This window comes from Euprymna scolopes, chromosome 27 (genome assembly GCF_053919585.1).
Source record: "Euprymna scolopes isolate OS-2025 chromosome 27, ASM5391958v1, whole genome shotgun sequence".
In the NCBI taxonomy this organism is placed as follows: domain Eukaryota; kingdom Metazoa; phylum Mollusca; class Cephalopoda; order Sepiida; family Sepiolidae; genus Euprymna; species Euprymna scolopes.
Window position 1 is genome coordinate 39,424,513 of NC_136508.1, and position 24,113 is coordinate 39,448,625.

At 37.5% G+C, this 24,113-nt stretch overlaps 1 protein-coding gene across 18 annotated transcripts in view; it reads right to left on the reverse strand.

Annotated features, from left to right (window-relative positions):
* LOC145248835 (pleckstrin homology-like domain family B member 2) overlaps positions 1 to 24,113 on the reverse strand; it is an 839,292-nt gene that overhangs the window by 160,769 nt on the left and 654,410 nt on the right. For 14 of the 18 annotated variants that reach the window (XM_080110544.1, XM_080110541.1, XM_080110535.1 and 11 more), the window contains 3 exons: positions 22,316 to 22,357; positions 16,550 to 16,675; positions 12,771 to 12,908 (listed from right to left, as the gene is read on the reverse strand). In XM_080110544.1, coding sequence (XP_079966670.1) covers positions 12,771 to 12,908; positions 16,550 to 16,675; positions 22,316 to 22,357 — 306 coding nt within the window. The remainder of the gene's footprint in view (positions 1 to 12,770; positions 12,909 to 16,549; positions 16,676 to 22,315; positions 22,358 to 24,113) is intronic. The other 4 variants (XM_080110546.1, XM_080110540.1, XM_080110537.1 and 1 more) reach the window with 1 other exon arrangement.

Sequence of the window (24,113 nt, forward strand, 5' to 3'; positions counted from 1 at the left end):
AGAAAGAGAGAGAGAAAGAGAGAAAGAGAGAGAGAGAGAGAGAGAACGAAAGAGCGCATAGAGAGAGAGAGAGAGAGAACGAAAGAGCGCATAGAGAGAGAGAGAGAGAGAACGAAAGAGCGCATAGAGAGAGAGAGAGAGAACGAAAGAGCGCATAGAGAGAGAGAGAGAGAGAACGAAAGAGCGCATAGAGAGAGAGAGAGAGAGAGAACGAAAGAGCGCATAGAGAGAGAGAGAGAGAGAGAACGAAAGAGCGCATAGAGAGAGAGAGAACGAAAGAGCGCATAGAGAGAGAGAGAACGAAAGAGCGCATAGAGAGAGAGAGAACGAAAGAGCGCATAGAGAGAGAGAGAACGAAAGAGCGCATAGAGAGAGAGAGAGAACGAAAGAGCGCATAGAGAGAGAGAGAACGAAAGAGCGCATAGAGAGAGAGAGAACGAAAGAGCGCATAGAGAGAGAGAGAACGAAAGAGCGCATAGAGAGAGAGAGAACGAAAGAGCGCATAGAGAGAGAGAGAACGAAAGAGCGCATAGAGAGAGAGAGAACGATAGAGAGAGAGAGAGAGAACGAAAGAGCGCATAGAGAGAGAGAGAACGAAAGAGCGCATAGAGAGAGAGAGAACGAAAGAGCGCATAGAGAGAGAGAGAGAGAGAGAACGAAAGAGCGCATAGAGAGAGAGAGAGAGAGAGAACGAAAGAGCGCATAGAGAGAGAGAGAACGAAAGAGCGCATAGAGAGAGAGAGAACGAAAGAGCGCATAGAGAGAGAGAGAACGAAAGAGCGCATAGAGAGAGAGAGAGAACGAAAGAGCGCATAGAGAGAGAGAGAGAACGAAAGAGCGCATAGAGAGAGAGAGAACGAAAGAGCGCATAGAGAGAGAGAGAACGAAAGAGCGCATAGAGAGAGAGAGAACGAAAGAGCGCATAGAGAGAGAGAGAGAACGAAAGAGCGCATAGAGAGAGAGAGAGAACGAAAGAGCGCATAGAGAGAGAGAGAGAGAGAGAACGAAAGAGCGCATAGAGAGAGAGAACGAAAGAGCGCATAGAGAGAGAGAGAACGAAAGAGCGCATAGAGAGAGAGAGAACGAAAGAGCGCATAGAGAGAGAGAGAGAATGAAAGAGCGCATAGAGAGAGAGAGAGAACGAAAGAGCGCATAGAGAGAGAGAGAGAACGAAAGAGCGCATAGAGAGAGAGAGAACGAAAGAGCGCATAGAGAGAGAGAGAACGAAAGAGCGCATAGAGAGAGAGAGAACGAAAGAGCGCATAGAGAGAGAGAGAATGAAAGAGCGCATAGAGAGAGAGAGAACGAAAGAGCGCATAGAGAGAGAGAGAACGATAGAGAGAGAGAGAGAGAACGAAAGAGCGCATAGAGAGAGAGAGAGAGAGAACGATAGAGAGAGAGAGAACGAAAGAGCGCATAGAGAGAGAGAACGAAAGAGCGCATAGAGAGAGAGAGAACGAAAGAGCGCATAGAGAGAGAGAGAACGAAAGAGCGCATAGAGAGAGAGAGAGAACGAAAGAGCGCATAGAGAAAGAGAGAGAACGAAAGAGCGCATAGAGAGAGAGAGAACGAAAGAGCGCATAGAGAGAGAAAGAACGAAAGAGCGCATAGAGAGAGAAAGAACGCATCAAGAGATAGAGAGAGAAATAACGCATCAAGAGATAGAGAGAGAGAGAGAAAGAACGCAACTAGAGAGAGAGAGAGAGAGAGAAAGAACGCAACTAGAGAGAGAGAGAGAGAGAGAGAGAGAGAGAAAGAACGCATCGAGAGAGAGAGAGAGAAAGAACGCATCGAGAGAGAGAGAGAAAGAACGCATCTAGAGAGAGAGAGAGAAAGAACGCATCTAGAGAGAGAGAGAGAAAGAACGCATCTAGAGAGAGAGAGAGAAAGAACGCATCTAGAGAGAGAGAGAGAAAGAACGCATCTAGAGAGAGAGAGAGAAAGAACGCATCTAGAGAGAGAGAGAGAGAGAGAGAGAGAGAGAGAGAGAGAGAGAGAGAGAGAAAGAACGCATCTAGAGAGAGAGAGAAAGAGAAAGAACGCATCTAGAGAGAGAGAGAAAGAGAAAGAACGCATCTAGAGAGAGAGAGAAAGAGAAAGAACGCATCTAGAGAGAGAGAGAAAGAGAAAGAACGCATCTAGAGAGAGAGAGAGAGAGAGAGAGAGAGAGAGAGAGAAAAAGAACGCATCTAGAGAGAGAGAGAGAGAAAGAACGCATCTAGAGAGAGAGAGAGAGAAAGAACGCATCTAGAGAGAGAGAGAGAGAGAGAAAGAACGCATCTAGAGAGAGAGAGAGAGAGAGAAAGAGCGCATCTAGAGAGAGAGAGAGAGAGAGAGAGAGAAAGAACACATCTAGAGAGAGAGAGAGAGAGAGAGAGAGAGAGAGAGAGAGAGAGAAAGAACGCATCTAGAGAGAGAGAGAGAGAGAGAGAGAAAGAACGCATCTAGAAAAAGAGAGAGGGAGAGAGAGAACGCATCTAGATGCGTTCTTTCTCTCTCTCTCTAGATGCGTTCTAAGAACGCATCTAGAGAGAGAGAGAGAGAGACCGCATCTAGAGAGAGAGAGAGAGAGAAAGAACGCATCTAGAGAGAGAGAGAAAGAACGCATCTAGAGAGAGAGAGAGAAATAACGTATCTAGAGAGAGAGAGAACGCATCTAGAGAGAGAGAGAGAGAACGCATCTAGAGAGAGAGAGAGAGAGAACGCATCTAGAGAGAGAGAGAGAACGCATCTAGAGGGAGAGAGAGAACGCATCTAGAGGGAGAGAAAGAACGCATCTAGAGGGAGAGAGAGAACGCATCTAGAGGGAGAGAGAGAGTGAGAACGCATCTAGAGAGAGAAAGAGAACGCATCTAGAGGGAGAGAGAGAGAAAGAACGCATCTAGAGGGAGAGAGAAAGACCGCATCTAGAGGGAGAGAAAGAGAGCGAACGTATATAGAGAGAAAGAACGCATCTAGAGAGAGAGAAGGGAGAGAGAGAGAAAGAACGCATCTAGAGGGAGAGGGAAAGAGAAAACACATCTAGAGGGAGAGAGAGAGAGAGAGAAAAAAACGCATCTAGAGGGAGAGAGAGAGAGAGAGAGAGAAAGAACGCATCTAGAGGGAGAGAGAGAGAGAGAAAGAACGCATCTAGAGGGAGAGAGAAAGAACGCATCTAGAGGGAGAGAAAGAATGCATCTCAGAGAGAGAGAAAGAGAAAGAATGCATCTAGAGAGAGAGAGAGAGAGAGGGAGAGAGAAAGAAAGAGCGCATCTAGAGAGAGAGAGAAGGAAAGAGCGCATCTAGAGAGAGAGAAAGAGAGAAAGAAAGAGCGCATCTAGAGAGAGAGAGAGAGAAAGAAAGAGCGCATCTAGAGAGAGAGAGAGAAAAAAAGAAAGAGCGCATCTAGAGAGAGAGCGCATCTAGAGAGAGAGAGAGAAAGAAAGAGCGCATCTAGAGAGAGAGAGAGAGAGAGAAAGAAAGAGCGCATCTAGAGAGAGAGAGAGAGAGAGAAAGAAAGAGCGCATCGAGAGAGAAAGAAAGAGCGCATCTAGAGAGAGAGAGAGAGAGAGAGAGAGAGAGAGAGAGAAAGAAAGAGCGCATCTAGAGAGAGAGAGAGAGAGAAAGAAAGAAAGAGCGCATCTAGAGAGAGAGAGAGAGAGAGAGAGAGAGAAAGAAGAAGCGCATCTAGAAAGAGAGAGAGAGAGAAAGAAAGAGCGCATCTAGAGAGAGAGAGAGAGAGAGAGAGAGAGAGAGAGAAAAAAAGAAAGAGCGCATCTAGAGAGAGAGAGAGAAAGAAAGAGCGCATCTAGAGAGAGAGAGAGAAAGAAAGAGCGCATCTAGAGAGGGAGAGAAAGAAAGAGCGCATCTAGAGAGAGACAGAGAGAGAAAGAAAGAGCGCATCTAGAGAGAGAGAGAGAGAGAGAGAGAGAGAGAGAGAGAGAGAGAGAGAAAGAGCGCATCTAGAGAGAGAGAGGAAGAAAGAGCGCATCTAGAGAGAGAGAGGAAGAAAGAGCGCATCTAGAAAGAGAGAAAGAAAGAGCGCATCTAGAAAGAGAGAAAGAAAGAGCGCATCTAGAAAGAGAGAGGAAGAAAGAGCGCATCTAGAGAGAGAGGAAGAAAGAGCGCATCTAGAGAGAGAGGAAGAAAGAGCGCATCTAGAGAGAGAGGAAGAGAGAGCGCATCTAGAGAGAGAGGAAGAGAGAGCGCATCTAGAGAGAGAGAGGAAGAAAGAGCGCATCTAGAGAGAGAGAGAGGAAGAAAGAGCGCATCTAGAGAGAGAGAGGAAGAAAGAGCGCATCTAGAGAGAGAGGAAGAAAGAGCGCATCTAGAGAGAGAGGAAGAAAGAGCGCATCTAGAGAGAGAGGAAGAAAGAGCGCATCTAGAGAGAGAGGAAGAAAGAGCGCATCTAGAGAGAGAGAGGAAGAAAGAGCGCATCTAGAGAGAGAGGAAGAAAGAGCGCATCTAGAGAGAGAGGAAGAAAGAGCGCATCTAGAGAGAGAGGAAGAAAGAGCGCATCTAGAGAGAGAGGAAGAAAGAGCGCATCTAGAGAGAGAGGAAGAAAGAGCGCATCTAGAGAGAGAGGAAGAAAGAGCGCATCTAGAGAGAGAGGAAGAAAGAGCGCATCTAGAGAGAGAGGAAGAAAGAGCGCATCTAGAGAGAGAGGAAGAAAGAGCGCATCTAGAGAGAGAGAGAGAAAGAAAGAGCGCATCTAGAGAGAGAGGAAGAAAGAGCGCATCTAGAAAGAGAGAAAGAAAGAGCGCATCTAGAAAGAGAGAAAGAAAGAGCGCATCTAGAGAGAGAGGAAGAAAGAGCGCATCTAGAGAGAGAGGAAGAAAGAGCGCATCTAGAGAGAGAGGAAGAAAGAGCGCATCTAGAGAGAGAGGAAGAAAGAGCGCATCTAGAGAGACAGGAAGAAAGAGCGCATCTAGAGAGACAGGAAGAAAGAGCGCATCTAGAGAGAGAGGAAGAAAGAGCGCATCTAGAGAGAGAGGAAGAAAGAGCGCATCTAGAGAGAGAGGAAGAAAGAGCGCATCTAGAGAGAGAGGAAGAAAGAGCGCATCTAGAGAGAGAGGAAGAAAGAGCGCATCTAGAGAGAGAGGAAGAAAGAGCGCATCTAGAGAGAGAGGAAGAAAGAGCGCATCTAGAGAGAGAGGAAGAAAGAGCGCATCTAGAGGGAGAGGAAGAAAGAGCGCATCTAGAGAGAGAGGAAGAAAGAGCGCATCTAGAGAGAGAGGAAGAAAGAGCGCATCTAGAGAGAGAGAGAGAGAGAGAGAGAGAGAGAGAGAGAGAGAGAAAGAAAGAGCGCATCTAGAGAGAGAGGAAGAAAGAGCGCATCTAGAGAGAGAGGAAGAAAGAGCGCATCAAGAGAGAGAGGAAGAAAGAGCGCATCTAGAGAGAGAGGAAGAAAGAGCGCATCTAGAGAGAGAGGAAGAAAGAGCGCATCTAGAGAGAGAGGAAGAAAGAGCGCATCTAGAGAGAGAGGAAGAAAGAGCGCATCTAGAGAGAGAGGAAGAAAGAGCGCATCTAGAGAGAGAGGTAGAAAGAGCGCATCTAGAGAGAGAGGTAGAAAGAGCGCATCTAGAGAGAGAGGTAGAAAGAGCGCATCTAGAGAGAGAGGAAGAAAGAGCGCATCTAGAGAGAGAGGAAGAAAGAGCGCATCTAGAGAGAGAGGAAGAAAAAGCGCATCTAGAGAGAGAGAAAGAAAGAGCGCATCTAGAGAGAGAGAAAGAAAGAGCGCATCTAGAGAGAGAGAAAGAAAGAGCGCATCTAGAGAGAGAGAAAGAAAGAGCGCATCTAGAGAGAGAGAAAGAAAGAGCGCATCTAGAGAGAGAGAAAGAAAGAGCGCATCTAGAGAGAGAGAAAGAAAGAGCGCATCTAGAGAGAGAGGAAGAAAGAGCGCATCTAGAGAGAGAGGAAGAAAGAGCGCATCTAGAGAGAGAGGAAGAAAGAGCGCATCTAGAGAGAGAGGAAGAAAGAGCGCATCTAGAGAGAGAGGAAGAAAGAGCGCATCTAGAGAGAGAGGAAGAAAGAGCGCATCTAGAGAGAGAGGAAGAAAGAGCGCATCTAGAGAGAGAGGAAGAAAGAGCGCATCTAGAGAGAGAGGAAGAAAGAGCGCATCTAGAGAGAGAGGAAGAAAGAGCGCATCTAGAGAGAGAGGAAGAAAGAGCGCATCTAGAGAGAGAGGAAGAAAGAGCGCATCTAGAGAGAGAGGAAGAAAGAGCGCATCAAGAGAGAGAGGAAGAAAGAGCGCATCTAGAGAGAGAGGAAGAAAGAGCGCATCTAGAGAGAGAGGAAGAAAGAGCGCATCTAGAGAGAGAGGAAGAAAGAGCGCATCTAGAGAGAGAGGAAGAAAGAGCGCATCTAGAGAGAGAGGAAGAAAGAGCGCATCTAGAGAGAGAGGTAGAAAGAGCGCATCTAGAGAGAGAGGTAGAAAGAGCGCATCTAGAGAGAGAGGTAGAAAGAGCGCATCTAGAGAGAGAGGAAGAAAGAGCGCATCTAGAGAGAGAGGAAGAAAGAGCGCATCTAGAGAGAGAGGAAGAAAAAGCGCATCTAGAGAGAGAGAAAGAAAGAGCGCATCTAGAGAGAGAGAAAGAAAGAGCGCATCTAGAGAGAGAGAAAGAAAGAGCGCATCTAGAGAGAGAGAAAGAAAGAGCGCATCTAGAGAGAGAGAAAGAAAGAGCGCATCTAGAGAGAGAGAAAGAAAGAGCGCATCTAGAGAGAGAGAAAGAAAGAGCGCATCTAGAGAGAGAGAAAGAAAGAGCGCATCTAGAGAGAGAGAAAGAAAGAGCGCATCTAGAGAGAGAGAAAGAAAGATCGCATCTAGAGAGAGAGAAAGAAAGAGCGCATCTAGAGAGAGAGAAAGAAAGAGCGCATCTAGAGAGAGAGAAAGAAAGAGCGCATCTAGAGAAAGAGAAAGAAAGAGCGCATCTAGAGAAAGAGAAAGAAAGAGCGCATCTAGAAAGAGAGAAAGAAAGAGCGCATCTAGAGAGAGAGAAAGAAAGAGCGCATCTAGAGAGAGAGAAAGAAAGAGCGCATCTAGAGAGAGAGAAAGAAAGAGCGCATCTAGAGAGAGAGAAAGAAAGAGCGCATCTAGAGAGACAGAGAAAAAGAAAGTGAATCTAGAAAGAGAGAAAGAGCACATCAGAGAGAAAGAAAGAGCGCTTTATATATATATATATATATATATATATATATATATATATATATATTATATACACACTAACGTTGCCCGGGTGTTTGGATGTGTATGCTGAGCAAAAAAAAAAAAAAAAAAAAAAAAAAAAAAAAAAAACGGTTAATTTTTAACCCGTATTAAAATTTATTGTTTTGTGCTCAACTTGAGTTATTAAGTTATTTTACCCAAAATTGTTGGAGGAGTTTGGTAGAGTTCTCAAAAGTCAAATCGTTGAACTTTGACCCTTTAACAGTCAAATCTCTGGCCGAAAACTGATCGCATAGATTTTCCCAAAACTCAGTACCCTGTATATCAAAGTTTGAGTCTGTAGACTAAAAATTGAAAGAGTTATTGCGTAGGGAAATGTACACAGACAGATTCACATTATACATATACATATATATATATATAGTGAGAGAGAAAGAGGGCGCATTGGGAGAGAGAGAAACAGACAGACAGAAAGAGATTATTAGGAGACACTGAAAATAGTATTCAGAGAATAAAACTAAAACTAAACCCCAGTTTTATCCAAAAATGACAAAAAATTTTTTGGACAAACTAATGAAACAAAAAAAAAATAAAAAGATTTCAATATTTTTTTATATCAAAACTTAGAAAATATATTCGTCTATTATCAAAAAAATATTAACAGATTTAGTTTTCGAAATCTGCTTTGACCATAAATTTGCAGATTGAGTAGATGTTAAAAATCCAATTCTTTGTGAGATTTCTTTAGGAATTTATATATCTTTAAAACATCATTTAGCCTTCCTTGAAATAATATTTGTAACCATTCCATTTAGTCACAACACAGTAGGCAAAATATGATTGTTAGTTCTTTATTGAAAGTAAATATTTGGCCAGAAGAAAAGAATTTGTTTTTCTAAATGTCAATAAAACCAAGACAATCTGAAGATAAGTGAATTGGAAAATGGTTATGCCAGAAGAACTGTGAAGGACAGACTATAAAAACAAAGGTGCCAAGACAAATACGCATTTAATTAGATTCACAAAATGGAATGTGAAACATTGTTCACCAGCAACTGTTTTTCTGCTGGATATTTGTGTTAGCCAAGAGCCACAAAATACCGACTGTCTGAAACTCCTTGGGCGAAATATAAATGTCCTTCAGTATTTACCAAAGTAAATGACTCCATTTAAAATAAGCATGAAAAATGGGCATAAAACAAAGGGAGATAATTACTAAAATGCAGCTCCTTGGTTTATTGTTTGATTTGTTTTTAGAGGAGTCAAAGCATCTCCATAATACGTTCTGTCCATCGTTCCATTTCTCTCCTAAGTTATGATCTCTTTAAATGTAGCCACAAATCATTCTTGTTGATCAATCTATCATGCTTTGTTTTAAGTATTAACTAGCGAGGGGTACCCGGCGTTGCCCGGGTGTTTGTAGGTGTGTGTGAAAAAAACCCGAGAAAAAAAACAGGTGCCCGTGAAAAAAAAAACAAAAAAAACGAAGCCTTGACGACGCGCAGTTGGAAAATAGTAAAGTGTGAAAAAAAAACAAAAAAAAACAGGTGCGCGTTTTTGATTGACGTGACGGCGATAGGTATTCAGCAGTTAGCATTTTGTGCGGGATCGTTTTTAATGAGGTCAATTGTTTGTTTTTAAAAATCCGCTCCCTCGTCTCGAAATGAAAGCTACCGTCTGATATGACCAAGTCGACATTGAACAGAGACCACTGGCTCTGAGCCTGATTTTAGAGTCGAATTTCGCTTTTTGTTTATACCGAAAACCGAATGTAACGCGTGCCGATGCGGGAAATGTGGAATAATTAACGTTTGAAAGTCAATAAAATTAAATAGACAGGCGAGCTCCGTGGTTAAATGTGAGATATTACAATTTATAGATGATATAAAAAGTTTTAAGAAGTTGCGAAGCGAGCGAGCGCTTCTCTGAAAGAAGCCTTTTGTGGACATCGAGGAGAAGTGTACATATATACATACATTTTCGCTTTTATATATATATATATATATATATATATATATATATAGATGAGTCACCGCTCATCAAGGCCCAAAGGCCACTCGAGAATAAAAATTGATGAATATGCCATGGATAGTAAGATTGGAGACGATGGTTGAAAACGAGGCAAAATTTGATTAATTTAACTGCGTTAGTTATGTGGGCGTTCCAAACATGGTTAGGCCAATGGGTGTTTATACACCCTAATACAAAAATGTTTATAGCGTCATTTTGTAAAATATAGTTATCCTGCTGGTTCAGGATTCATCTACAGCCTTTGTTGAACAGTCTGAATCACTTGTATCTCGTTGATATTAATATAAAATAATAAAATAAAATCTATATATCTATAAAAGTGAAAGTGTCTGTCTGTGTACATTTCTCTACACAATAACTCTGTCAATTTTCAGTCTATAGACTCGAAATTTGATATACAGGGTAGTGAGATTTGAAAAAATCTTTGTAATTCGTTTTCAGCCAGAAATTTGGCTGTTAAGGGGTCAACGTTCAACAATTTGACCTTTGAGAACTCTACCAAACTCCTCTGCCAATGTTGAGTATAAACAATTGAAATAAATTTTAGATATAGGTTCCTTGGACATGGTTCTAACTTAATAAACTTGATTTGAGCCCAAAACAATAACTTTTAAGGGGTCATTATAGGGGTCAAAGTTTTTAAAAAAATTGACCTTTGCGGTCTTTACCAAATTACTCAGACAATTTCTGGTCTAAACATCTGAAATTTTACATAAAGGGTATTCAGAGATAAGGCAAGCTTTTTAATCAGTTTGGGTAAAAAATTTGAGCTACTAATATATAAATGTATGTATGTATGTATGTATGTTTACATGTCTGCCTAAAACTTTTGACAGAGGCGATGGATTTTCACAAGATCAGTATCGTTTTGAAGCTCGACCCTTCAGACGACAAATACCGAAAAATTGGCTAAAAACATTATTTCTTCACCCTCAACTGGGCACTTTTCTACAGGTAGGGGTCGATTTTTTCACTGATATTTTCGAAAGTCATCCACTCTTTTCAATCGTCTAGCCTTATTTTAAACCTATGTCACTTCCGGTTTGGTGGTGGCCATAACAGCAAAGATGTCACGTTTTTTTTTCACATTCTTTTCCTCCTTTTTGGTACAGGTTCGAGCCTGCCTTCCTACTACCACTTTTTTTTTTTGCTCAACACACACCTCCAAACACCCGGGCAACGCCGGGCACCCATGCTAGTAAATTATAAAACTAAAGAAAAATTAAAATATTACATTAGCTAAGCTCATAGTTACAAGACTGAAAGAGTAATAAATTGTAAATAAAATAATCCCATCAAAACTTATGATAAAGAAAATACCAAAACATTAATTTCATATTAAATATTACAGAATAACCTAATGATACATAATATGTGCTTATATCTACAAATTTTTATTCCCACTGGAAAAATACAAAAATATATAAATCATAAAATCATACCTACATTAGTCAGCTAGGATGACTGGACACATCAGAAGGACAGAGTGACATCTACCTCCAATGAAAATTGAGATACAACGGAGATACAAATGGTGCAGTATTGGGAGGGAGGAAAAAAAAAAAACAAGTTGCCAACTAGGAATTATGAGCACTTTAGCAAAATTGGTGTGACAAAATACCTTATAGGGCTAATGCAGGGTTAAGAAGACAGCACAAGAACTTATAAACTTAGAACTCGAAGATGGCAATGTTGTAATTAACTGAGAAGCAGAACCATGGTATTGTGTTCCAAGGACAGAGTTATTTGGAAATAAACTTTGCTCATGGAGGTTCTGTTCAGTTTTAGGTACATAGAGGAAGAAAGGAGAATTATTTACAGTGGTTGTAGCTAGTCGAGTTTTTGTTGTGCATGTCCAACAGGGGGAAATTATAAATTGGAGCTCAGTCGAGCACCTACTATGGAAATACTGATAGAGTAGAAAAAGCAATGTTTCTTCTGCAAAGGAGAGGACATCACTCGCTAGAATTTTTAGAAATAGCATTTTTATGGCTAAACACGTGGATTCGCATTTATTTTAATAATAAGCAACAGCACTACGCATCTAAAACAAGATTCGGCTTAAAGCTCGCAATATTCATGCCATCGTCCATGCGGACTCATGAAGTAACGGATAAAAGCATTGAGTAACAATTAGTTTCAAGTTACAGTCTTCTGGAGATTGAAGGTTCAATCCTCACTACAATTATTTAAGACCCCTATCCCGAAATGACTGACAGAATGAGGACAATCTACCTCCATGGAATTAAAAGTAATCCGAATACTAGTTAAATAGAAGAATAAGGCAGTGGAAGTAATTCCTTCATTGTGTACTTGTTTGGGATCACTCGCATACATATTGGATGAAACAAAAAAAAATAAACAAAAAAACGAATCAGAGCAATATATTCAGCATGGGATATTTTTAAGTGAGCCACCCATATTTATTGGTATATATCTTACATTCCAGAGGGAAGAGGAGAAAGAATTTAGATGTAATTGATTTCATCATCCATTAAATTTCTATACAGTTGTCGTTGGTCTCTTTCTGTTATTAGAAACAATGGATATCCTCTGAAAGGGTACAGGCACTATTTAGATGCTTATTGTGAAAAAAGGATTACCCAATCTCCAACTGCACTCCTCTTGATCCAGCAATGCTTAAGTCCAGTAGCAATTAATATTGTAAGATTAGAAGCAATGCCCATATAGGAGGAAAGTGAGAAGGACTGGTCTTATTTTGGAGTTATCATTCTTTTCGACAAGTAACCCTACCAAGTCTTGACAGTACAGTCAACTGTTTCACCTATAGAGGGAGCTTTTATAACTGTATTAGGAAAATACATACATATATTTTCCAATGATATTAGAGAAAACTGACTTCTGTCATTTCTCCTCTCTAATTTTTATGGAAACCAAGTTTTGTTCAGTCAGTCTGACAGAGTTTGAGCCATCTTTTGAGTTGGTGACTTAACTTCTGTCAAGCTGTTCTAAAAAGTCCACCATCATAGGCTGTATCGTCTCTTAAAAAGAGTTTAGTTAACTGCTAATCATCTTATATGCTCTCACTGTGAGGACTGATAATGGGGCTGCTCAAGCATTTTTTGTAGGCAATAGTGCATTTCCACTAGTGCGCTTGCTTTTCAACACCACCCCCTCCACCTGACCTTGTGCTGAACTGCTTTTGAGAAGGCAAATAAACATAAACGATCAACCATTGTGATATTGTCTTCTGGGGAGAGGGGGGGGGCATTTGATGATATTGTTCTCGTTTTACCGATATAAGAACAAGAGAATAACAAAAAAAAAAAAAAAAAAAAAAAAAAAAAAACGTTGATAAGCAATTGTTTGCACAACAACGAAAGCTTGATAAATAAGAAATTAAAACACAATTCAAACACATGGCTGCAGATGAAAGATGGTAAAAAAATAAAAACGAATAAATGCAATGATAATGTGGAAAGCCATCAGTTTTGCAAAGACGCGTCTGAAAACTCCAGCTAAGCGACCATCACAATAAAAATAATTGAGAAAATAAAATATAAAAAAAATTATATATATATGTGTGTGTGTGTGTGTGTGTGTGTGTGTGTGTGTGTGTGTGTGTGTGAAGTACCTTTTCTCTTTCCAGAGCCGCTTTTTCAACAATCTCTTCATGTTTCAGTTTCAGCTGGTTGATAATTTCCTGCTCTCGTTGAAGCTCAGTCATTTCAGTCTTATGCTCTCCATCCAACAAAGCTTGCTCCATTTCCAGCTGGAACGAGAACAGGCACAATCAATAACAAAATGCAGGTGGAAATAAAAATAAAATTCATTACATAGACATGCCCCATATAATTGGCATAAACATGAAATTTTTTTTTTCCAGACCATAATGTGACGTTTTCTTTTTAGTTTTTGACTTTGGTTTCAATTTGTGGCACATCGTCTGATATTTTTTTTAATTAAAAAAATTTTTTTTTTCCATTTTCACCCCAAACAATACACATTGCCACTTTGTGACGTAGGAGCCTACTATCGAGGACATAAGTTGCAGGGATATTATGTAGGGAGATGAGCAGCAAGATGGCTGTTCACATTACACTTGAACTTCTGCATGTCAGTACAGTTGGGAAAGCAGAATCCTGGAAGGGAAGTTCCAAAGTCTAGCAGTTCTGGGGAAGAAACTATTGGAGTAGAAAGTTCTCTTACATCTAGGGATCTCTACTGTGTAGGGGTGGGATTTTGCTGCTTGTGTTTGACTAGGGTATTTACGTTGTGGGGGTACGAGTGCTTGTAGTTCGTCAGAGCATTCACCATTATAATACTTGTAGAACAGGCAGAGGGATGGAACATTTTGTCAGTGGGATAGAGGTTGAAGCTTAGATGACAGTTCAAGACCTCTCAGGTTGGTGACTTTCTTTTGAACCCTGTCCAGGAGTGGGAGACTAGTAGCAGATGCGCCAGCCCAAATGTGACAACAATACTTCATACATGGGTGAATGGTGGCCTTATAGCGGTACGGGATACTTTCAGACGTAAGTAACTTTCTAGCACGGTATAGAGAGCCCACCTTCCTCGCAGCAGCCCTGGAAATGCTCTCAATGTATCTGTTCCAATTTATGTTCCCCGTGAACGTTAGGCAGAGGAGTTTAAAAGAAGTGCTTTTCAGGTAATGTATCTTGGTGGTTGAGAAGGTTTCTTGTAATTATTGAAGAAAACAAGCTTAGTCATGGCAGCATTGAATGTGACCATGCATTTATGTCCCTATTCCACTACAGATCAGAGGTCATCCTCTAGCGTTTCTGCTATTTCCTTAGATATTTGTTTTCCTCTCATGCCTGTTCTAGAGTGTGGTGTCATCAGCAAATATACCCATCTCAGGGACAATTCTATCAGGGAGGTCATTTATATACACAAAGTTATGAACAGTACATAGGGTCTGAGCAAAGACGGGTTGAACTGCTAGTATATATATATATATATATATATATATATATATATATATATATATATATATATGTAGTAGAGATTTAGAAGGCTGTCACAATGCGAGGAATGAAATATAGTCATTGTTGGTAAGAGAAGACGAGAACAAGTGGCGATTTACAAATCAATAACTACATACATATATTTTATATATACATGTATTTATTCAGTTGTATTAGGTAAATTGTCTTACTTGTTATGTCTGCGACTATATATATATATATATATATATATAGGTTTATGGGGAAAATATGCTTATTCAATTACTAGCAGTTCAGTCCAGCTTCACTCGAGCCCTATGTACTGTTCATAACTTTATACGCAGATATATATATATATATATATATATATATATATATATATATATATATATATATATATTTAAAACTTTTGCTCATGTCTAGGTAACCTACATCTAAAATTTCTAGTATTTAGGCCCAAAATTGGCAAAGGAGTTTGGTAGAGTCTGCAAAGGTCAACTCTTTCAACTTTCACCTCTTGGCAGCCAAATTTTCACCCAAAAACTGATTAAAAAGCTTGCTGCATGTATGATTACCCTTTATATAAAATTTCAAATGTTTAGACCAAAAATTGGCTGAATAGTTTGCTAGAGACTGCAAAGATCAAATCTTTTTACCTTTGGCAGCCACATTTTCGGCCAAAAACCGATTAAAAAGCTTGTCCTTTGTCTGAATACACTTTATATAAAATTTCAAATGTTTAGAACAAAAATTGGCTGAGTAATTTTGCAGAGACTGCAGAGGTCAAAATTTTTTAAACTTTGACCCCAATTTTGATCCCTTAACATATATTATTTTGGGCTCGAATAAAATTAAAAAGTTTGATCCATGTCCAAGTAATCTACATAAAAAAAATTCAAGTGTTTAGACCCAAAATTGGCTGAGGAGTTTGGTAGAGTTTTCAAAGGTCAAATCGTTGAACGTTGACCCCTTAACAGCCAAATTTCTGGCCGAAAACCGATTAAAAAGAATCTCGAGTCCGTAGATTAAAAATTGACAGAGTAGTTTGATAGGGAAATGTACACACAGACAATTTCACTTTTATAGGTATTTTACCTTTTATTTATGAAGCTCGATGTAACTACAGAGCATATACAAATAAATGAAAAATGTCTACATTCCAAATTTCAAGAGGTTGTCCATCAGCGTTTATTTTTACGTATGTTGAAATGTTCAATTCTTTACAGCACCTGTTTCATAGCGCAGAATCATTCATATAATTATTATGCTATTTTTTGAATTTATTTCGCCCTTAATCCATCAGAAAAAAAGGAACTCATTAACTTTAAAAGAAAATAAAGAAACATGGGTATGATTACAAAATCCGAAAATGAAGTGGCAATTGCGTTTTCTTTTAGCTACGCCATCTTTGAATCTGATATATATAAAACTTATCAAGGCCAAAGACCATTCAAGGATAGTGGTTTAGTTGTTTTGTTTTATGATATCGACCCCATCAATGCCAATAATTGTTCAATTGTTTTGGTCTATAACATACCAACCCCTTTTAGGTTATTCAATGCTGAATCCAGTAATTTGTGAAAAAAGATTCTATTTTTCAAGTTCTTTATTTGTTTATTTATGTTTGGTTTGGTTTATTTGTAGAGGAAAATTGTTTTTCGTTTTGCAGAACATGATTGAGTTTTGAAAAGGAAAATGAAAAAAAAACATCAATGTTTGGTGCATTTATGTCAGGAAGCTATTTTCAGACAAGGATAATGGTAAATTAGATGGAATGATTTTTTTTTTTTTTTTTTTTACATAGGCATACCCACTTATCAAGGCCCAGAGACCACTCGAGGATAAGGGTTAAGAGTGTGATTGAAGATGAGTAATGGAATGACTGAAGCTTGATTAAGTGTGTAGACTTTTTATGACAGGAATGTGGTGACATTGGATTTGAAGAGGACCATGTTGTAACTTGCAGGGAAGCAGTCCTGCTGTAATATGTTGCACAGATTGGAAGTCCTTTAATTCATGAAAAATTTCCCCTGACATTAGGGGTGTGAAGGAAGGAAGGAAAGCTTTTTGCCTTTGTGGTAATAAGACATGTTCTTGATACTCCCAATCAAAGTGCATATTTTCTGCAGCTGAATCTGTGTTGATCATGTGTCACAAACGAACCAACATACTAATTGTTGTGGTGTGTCCACCCTATGGATAATAATAAGTTCTTCCACTTACTATAAATAATGAGAAAACATGACTTTCGGCGTTAGCACAAGTTATGCGCATTTGGCAGTCGGACCGACGTATACCCACACTCTTAATTTGTATTTACTTTTCTGTTCAGTATATTTTGTTTCTACTAATTACAGAACTGTGTCTTTTTTTCTGGATCTTTTTGGGATCACAACACAACATATTGTAATACAGAGAGAAAAAAAAATTTTTTTTTGGTACTTACTTCTTGAATGGCTTCATTCTCTTGCGTCTCAATATCCAGTATTTGTTTCTTCAATTCTGTGATTCTTAGCAGCAGATCGCCCTTGGATTTCTTCAGTTTCCCAAGTTGCCGCCATAGTTCAGATTCCTGCAGAGAAAACAAGACGCAAGAATAGAATCAGAAGAACAATGGATGCTCATGACCAACAGAGCTTGGAACATCCAAACGGAGTGAGCCTGAGTCGGCTGAGGAGCTTCAAAAATTATAGTTTTGAGAGTACTCTATAGAGATCAGGTTTATTTTTTGTCCCTTTACTTAAAATGCTATATAAAAAAAATATAAAAATAAAGGGAAACTGAATGGTAAGAACCTGTCTAGCTGCAATGTAGTCATTTGTGTTAATGTGTTAGAATTCTCTCAAAGGTTTGCATTATTTTCTCTCACGGGTGTCTCCGCTTTTACTCACAAGCTTACAGGTTGTTTACATAGTTTGTTTTGCAAGAAATCAAAATAGTTGTCGTTTCACCACGTTTCAGCCAACTGGCCTTCGTCAGGTGATTAACCGCGACGGGATAGGAATGTTGAATCTCGTAACTGTATCCCCAGGCCAGAGGTTTAGTGGGTCAAAAACTTGGTGAGACAACAACAACTATGGAAGGCAGTAATTACTGGGAATACAGTTAAGAGACTCAGCATTCCTATCCCGTCCCGATTAATCACGTGAAGAAAGCCAGAGGATGAATTAGCCGAAATGTGGTGAAACAACAACAAAAAAAACAAAAAAACTATAAAGATGAGGATAACAATCTGCAAATAAATAAATACACAAGTCATTCATTTCAAAGGATTCCAATAAAAACTAATATATAAGAAATTAAAAGTTAAAAAGTTATCTCTAAAATATATTTTGACAAGCTTACACCCCCCTCTCCCTCAATAAAGGAAAAAATAAATAAAAAAAAAAATAAAAAATAAAAGCACACACCACCACACACAAAAACAAGAGCAACACACCACCATAAACCCAAACAACCAAATGCATAAGGAAAAACAAGTAAAAAGTTTGGGGGGGGGGGTCTGAGGAGTAAATAATTTTTCACTAATTATATTTTTTGTTTATAAGATGAACATTAATTACTTACATAAGACTCAAATCAAAATATTTTTTTTAATCTTGCATAATAAATAATCATTTTTCTTTTTTTAAATACACAGAATCAATTTTTTTTTTATTTACCTTCATTTATATTCAAGACATTATATAAAGCATAATCATGTTGACGTAACAGTACTCCATTAAATCATCAAAGTTAAGCAATACTAATCCTGGGCAGTGCTAAAATGGGTGACCATTTGGGAGTACCAGGTGCTGTATGTAGGAGAACGTCAACATATTTCCGCAAGAACTGCAAAAACCTAACTAGGATATACACGCAGCTGGGGACTGCTCATAAATTTATTATTCCCTTGACACTTTCTCCGTTGGAAGAAGTTGCTTCAACCTGCATAAAGTGAATGTTATATTATTTACAGCATTGTAATATTTTATTTTGTCAACCAGAATAATGACAAAGTGTCAGTGAACTTTTTCATCCATCTGTTTATAAAAACCTGATCGAACAATGAACAGGGAATGGCAAGAGAATTATTGGGAAGAAACGAATAAAAAGGTACCAAACACAAAAGGGTTCAAATGTGAATGTCGCGAGGGCAATACATTTTAATTTTTTTCTTCAATCACACCCCAAATTAAATTTCGCTGAATAACATAAAATTCACTAAATTTCATTAAACAAGAAGAAACTGGTGATGAAGTTTTGTTAGTTTCCGATTTTAGAAAATATTTTTCGTTAAAACTTACGCAAATATGTTTTTTTTGTTTTTTTTTCCCATTGGGTTTGTATCACAATCCACAGACGTATGAAAAAGTGGTCAAAAAATTAAAATTATATAAGAAATAAATGTTACCAAAGGCAAGATAAATTACTCTTCTACTAATCTGGACAAGTTTTTAGTGGTTCTACTCACTTTAAAATGTTTAATCAATTCGAAAATTATACTGTGTTTATCGATATATAAGAAAAAAACAAAAATAAATGGCGCCGAGCTGACTGTTAAATATGTGGTGTTTGGAAAATTAGTTCATGCTACGGTGGGTTTCTAACAATATTTCCAATAAACACTATGATTTTTGAACCGATTAAATGTTTTAAAGTGGGTAAAACCACTAAAAACTTCTTCAGATAGGTTGGTTGGTTGTTTTACGGCATATCAACCCTTTTTAGGTTATTTAATGCCGAATCCAGTGATTTTGAAGAAAAAGTTTTTAATAGAATATATGTTTATTTTTTTCAAGTCACTTTCTATTCAGCCCATAGTTGGTACTACCACTCTGGGTCAGAATGGACCTGGGAACAATGGCAGTTAAAGGGTGGCTCTACACTCCCCAAAGCCCGCAAGCTGGGGCCTCACCATCGGATATAGTTTAAGGTCATATCCAGTACCACCAGATAGGTGGAAGAGTAATTTATCTTTCCTTTGATAACATTTGTTATATTTCTAAAATTTTTAACCACTTTTCGTACTCTGTGGATTTTAATTTTCTTTATTTAATTTTAAATAAGAACGGCTGGGCATAAAGACGTCCTCTTTGTATCATGAAATATATTAATAAAAAAATGCAATTATTTTTGTGTGCGTTTATTTGATGTAGCGATACAGCACAATCACGTTGACACACCGGTTCTCGCCAGATCACCGAAGTTAAGCAATGTTGAGCCTGGCCAGTACCAGATGGGTGACCATATGCTGTATATACCTTCTGGGAAGGTTCGGCGTGGTGCCAGCACCTCCACCCTGTAAAAAAAACTCCTCACTACAAAAACAATGTGTAGATGGCCTGTGCCCCTCCAGGGGCTCAAGGGCTATGGATGGATTTGATGTAGCAGAACAATAAAACACCATTGTGATGAAGCCAAATAGGCGTCTAAAGAGATTTTTCAGTGATGTAAAAAAATTTTCTTCAGTTTGTAATGATAAAGTTTGAAATAGCATTTTCTTCACACTATTGCTTATCTCTTCTTTTTTTTCCCCGATCTTTCCTTGATAAAGTTCAAAACCGGCTTCGAAATCTAGTAAGTGATGCTTTTTTCTCTTCCATGCAACCTCTTTCCCCACAGAAGAGATGTTGCGAGCCTGTCTCTGCTCTATTTTTATTTTCATGGCAAGTACTCGTCTGAGCTCCAATCTATGACAAACTTTCACAAAAAATACTCGACTAGCTACAACCACAATAAAAGATTTCCTTTACCGACCATCTGTGCCTAAATCTAAACGCAGATTCCATGAACAAAGCTTCTTTTCTAGAACTGTTCACCTGTGAAACACTGCTCCACTGGCTTGCTTACCGGCCGATTACAAAATCGTAACCTTCAAGTCTAATGTAAACAAGTTCTTCTTGAGCTATCCGTTTAAATAATACAAATTATACTCAATCTACACCATCAACGATTACTACACTACCATCTTACATCCATTAACCCTTATCAAGTGACACTGGAGTCTTGATAAGTGGTTACTCCCTTGAAATAAAAACAATTTTTTTTTTTAAAAAGGTGGCGATGACTAAATAGTTAACATGGATTGACAACATGGTTGTACCAAATTCAAATCCAGTTCATTCCACGGAAACACTTAGAATGTTGGCAACCTTCACGTGATTCTTCCAGTAAGTACTCAATATCTTTCTCGAAATTCCAACTAGAAAAGTATCTGAGAAACCAATGCCAACCATAGAACCACCTGATTCATTAAAAAAAAAAAAAAAAAAAATAACTAAAAAATAACGAGTCTTTAACGATCACACTTGAAATAGCATTTTTATTGTTAATGGCACAAACTGAAGAGATTCGTTTAACTTGTTGAGTATTATTTTAAAATGTTGAACATACAAGCACTTATTTAAAATTATAAAAAATGGAAACAAAAGTTATTAATTAAGATGAAGTAACAATCCAATTTTCTTTGAGGAATGGAAGAATCTGTCGATCAAAGAATAATCCTGAAAATTTTAAATCTATCAACAAAAACATGCCCTTATGAAAAATACCATGCAGAAATGGTTATAGATCTTTTTTTTTTTTTTTTTTTTGGTTGGGTATGCATGCTTTTACAGAATGTAACTAAAACAGAATAAAGACCAGGCTATCGTCAGAATTTTCCAAATAGTTTGCATAAAATGCTGAAAGGTGCTGAAATACTGAGTCGAATGAAATCGCAGCAGCCAATGTAATTTACAAAAGCATTTGCTATAATTGATTTATTATTTTTTTAAAAAAATGTTTATCTTGATTTGAACAAAAAGAAATAATTAAAAAAATTTTTTTTAATCTTTTAAAAAATAAATATCACTAAAAAAATAAACCATTTACAAGAAATTTTTTTTTTGCTATCATCTGTTTGTTATTCAAAAAGCAATATTTTACAATAAGTTTTATTTTTTTATTTGGATTTTAATTTTTTTAATAGTTTCATAAAAATTGTCTAATAATTGTTTATTTTATTTTATTTATAACAAAAAGAATATTCTTTTTCAATTAATTTTTCATTGAATTATCTTTGTAATTGCAGAAATAAGATATTTTTCATTGAAAATGAAAAAAGGTTGGACAGTTTTCCCCCCACATCATTAAACATTCATTCAGTATAATCCGGTATTTTACGTAAACTGCCATGAAAATTTAAATGATGACAGTCCTTATTCTGCATAAGTAAAGATACACCTAATAGAGAAATCTCAAATTGTCTAAAATGATTTGTTGAAAATGATTTCTTAAGACTAATTCAAAGAAAAAACCTCAAAAGGATATTGGATTCCTAAAGAGTATTTCCAATATATAAAAAAATAAAATATTTTTAAAATATAGGATTCATTAAATTAATTTAAACAAATCTGAAATCATCTTTGAATCTGAACTGAGATGCCATTTTAAAACTGAATATTTAAAAAATAAAAAACGTAAATAAAAAAACTAGTAAGTAAAATAAAAAACGTAAATAAAAAAACTAGTAAGTTTGAAGTTGAATAGGAAAAGTATCTAAGATGGTTTCGATGTGAAGATTAAAGAAAAAAAACAACAACCTTAATCATCAGTTGGGAGATCATTTTAAGTCAAAACAGTTTGGAATCTCAAAAGTATCGGTCATTAAAATAAAAATTTAAAGCAAAAAATATTTGAGTGTAAAAAGGTGAAATGATGTTAATTGAAGAAAATGTATTAAAAAAATCTTAAATTACGAGAATAAGAGCAATCCTGAAATAATCCTGAATTTCAGGGAGAAAATCCGATTCAAGAGAAAGTTTGCAGATTCTGAAATGGCCAGATCATTTGAAGATAAAAAAAAAAAATAAATAATTGCAATATTTTGGAATCGATTAAAAAAAAAAAATAAGAATTGGAATATTTTGGAATCGATTAAAAAAAAAAAAATGAACAAATGAGAAATATCTTTGAACGGAGGATAAAATAGAATAAAGAAAATTAGAAAGAAAAAAAAAATCAAAGAAAAAAACAGTGTTGAACTCGAAGAGGCCATTTCAAGGATTTAAAAACAAAGGAAAATTTAAAAGTGAAATAAAAGTATAAAAGAAATGAAAGTAAAGAAATAAAAGAAAATGAAAAGAAATCCATCCACAAAAAAAAAAGAAAAAAAAAGCATGTTGAAAAATCACAAAAAGCTCAAAAAATAAAAAACGTTGTCAGTTGGGTTCATTCCATGCCAACTCACCCAGTTCCTTAATATCCTTTTTGTCGATAGTTTCCAATTTTTCTGAAAAAAGTGGTGCTTTGTATAATGAGAAGTGAAAAAATGACTGATTATTTCCGGCAGAAAATTTTCAGTCGTATAAATAGTGGAGCCCCCCCCCACCATCGCCACAAAATTACCTTTTCATAAACAAACCAATGTAATTTTTTTTTTAAATCACCAAAGCTCAAAGAATTACCAAAATTTAATGAAACTTCATTTAATAAATTAAAGACTATATCATGAGAAATACAAGTTTTTAAATTCAACAACTTTCAAGAAAAGTGAAAAATCTGATGACAATATATAAATCTGGGCCAGATTAACAATCGTGCACAAATGTTATGAAACCAAAACAACTTTACTGTTAAAAGTGACTGTATAAATTATGCACACATCTTCTATTATATAAAGGAAAGTCGTCTAGGTGTTAGTGTGTGGGTATGTTTTTATGTCTACTGAAAACTTTCGCCAACCACACTGTACCGGGTCGAAACCGGTACCATCTGAAAGAGCAATCCCTCTGATGCATAATGTGTGAAAATTAGGAAAAAACGATTAATTGTGGTAGTTAACTGGACCAGTTTTGGAGGGAGGGGTCAGTTTTCGCAAATTACATACACGTAATTAACTAAAACTATGTTTAAAAACCTTATTTTGCAATGTCATGGCATCATAAACTTGTCGGCAAACGCATTTGCAAGTAACTTATTTCCTTCTTTTTCTCTTTTGTGTTTCGGGTTCGTGCTCGGTTACCGTGACTTTTTTTTTTTTTTTTCATCGGTTGCACGGACACTTGCTATTTTGATTGAAAGAAAAGTTGCTTTGATTCATGTATTTACTTTTTTTTTTGGGGGGGGGGCAGCGTACAGGCAACAAAAGTTCTTCTCTTTGTATCTCTTCTGCCGAAATATCTAGGGGGGAGATTTGTCACATATTTCTTCTTTGTTTCGGACGATTCCGTTCTTTTATTTTTGAAATTGTTGTGGGGGTATCGATAAAAGTGTTCAATATCCTTAGTATAGCAGCTGTGTCAAAATAAAACTTCATGTCCACCTGGGCAACGGCGGGTATCCATGCTAGTTTCTTATGTAAATGCAAAAAAACCTACGAAGCAGACCGGAGACAACTTGTGCATTTAATATTCTTCAACGATTCTCTTTCAGTAGAAGCTGGATAAATCCACTCAGGGTGAATACCGTACTTGGATCCTCCAAAGCATTACTAACCATGCAGAATTCCGTGCTTCCCTCCTTAAAATGAAACAAAGAAATATATTGGACTAGCGGGGGTACCTGGCGTTGCCCGGGTGTTTGTAGGTGTGTGTGGTGTTAAATAAAAAAGAACCGGGGGGGGGGGGGGTAGGATCGAACCGGAAGCCCTGAGGCGAAGTTTGAAAATAAAATCGGCCAGCCAGAATGAGTTAGTGAAAGATGCTTGAATTTATTTAAGAACCAAATTGACAGGTTCACGGCCGGAAGTCGTCGAGTGTTACGACGATGACAACGACGACGTAGGTTTGTTTGTTATAAGCGAAGTAAAAAAAGAAAACAACGTTAACACTTAAGCGGGAAAAAAACACAAAAAAAGCTAACGTAAGGCAAACGAACGATGAAAACAGAAAACGAACACGTGAATAATGGCTTAAATAAGCCTATTTTGATATTAAAATTTTAAAAATCGGTGGGTACCCGGGTGCTTTTGGGTGTGTGGTCGGGGGTGGATAAGCGAAGTAAAAAAAAAAACCAGAAAAACGAACGTTACGTTAAAAATGGCTTAA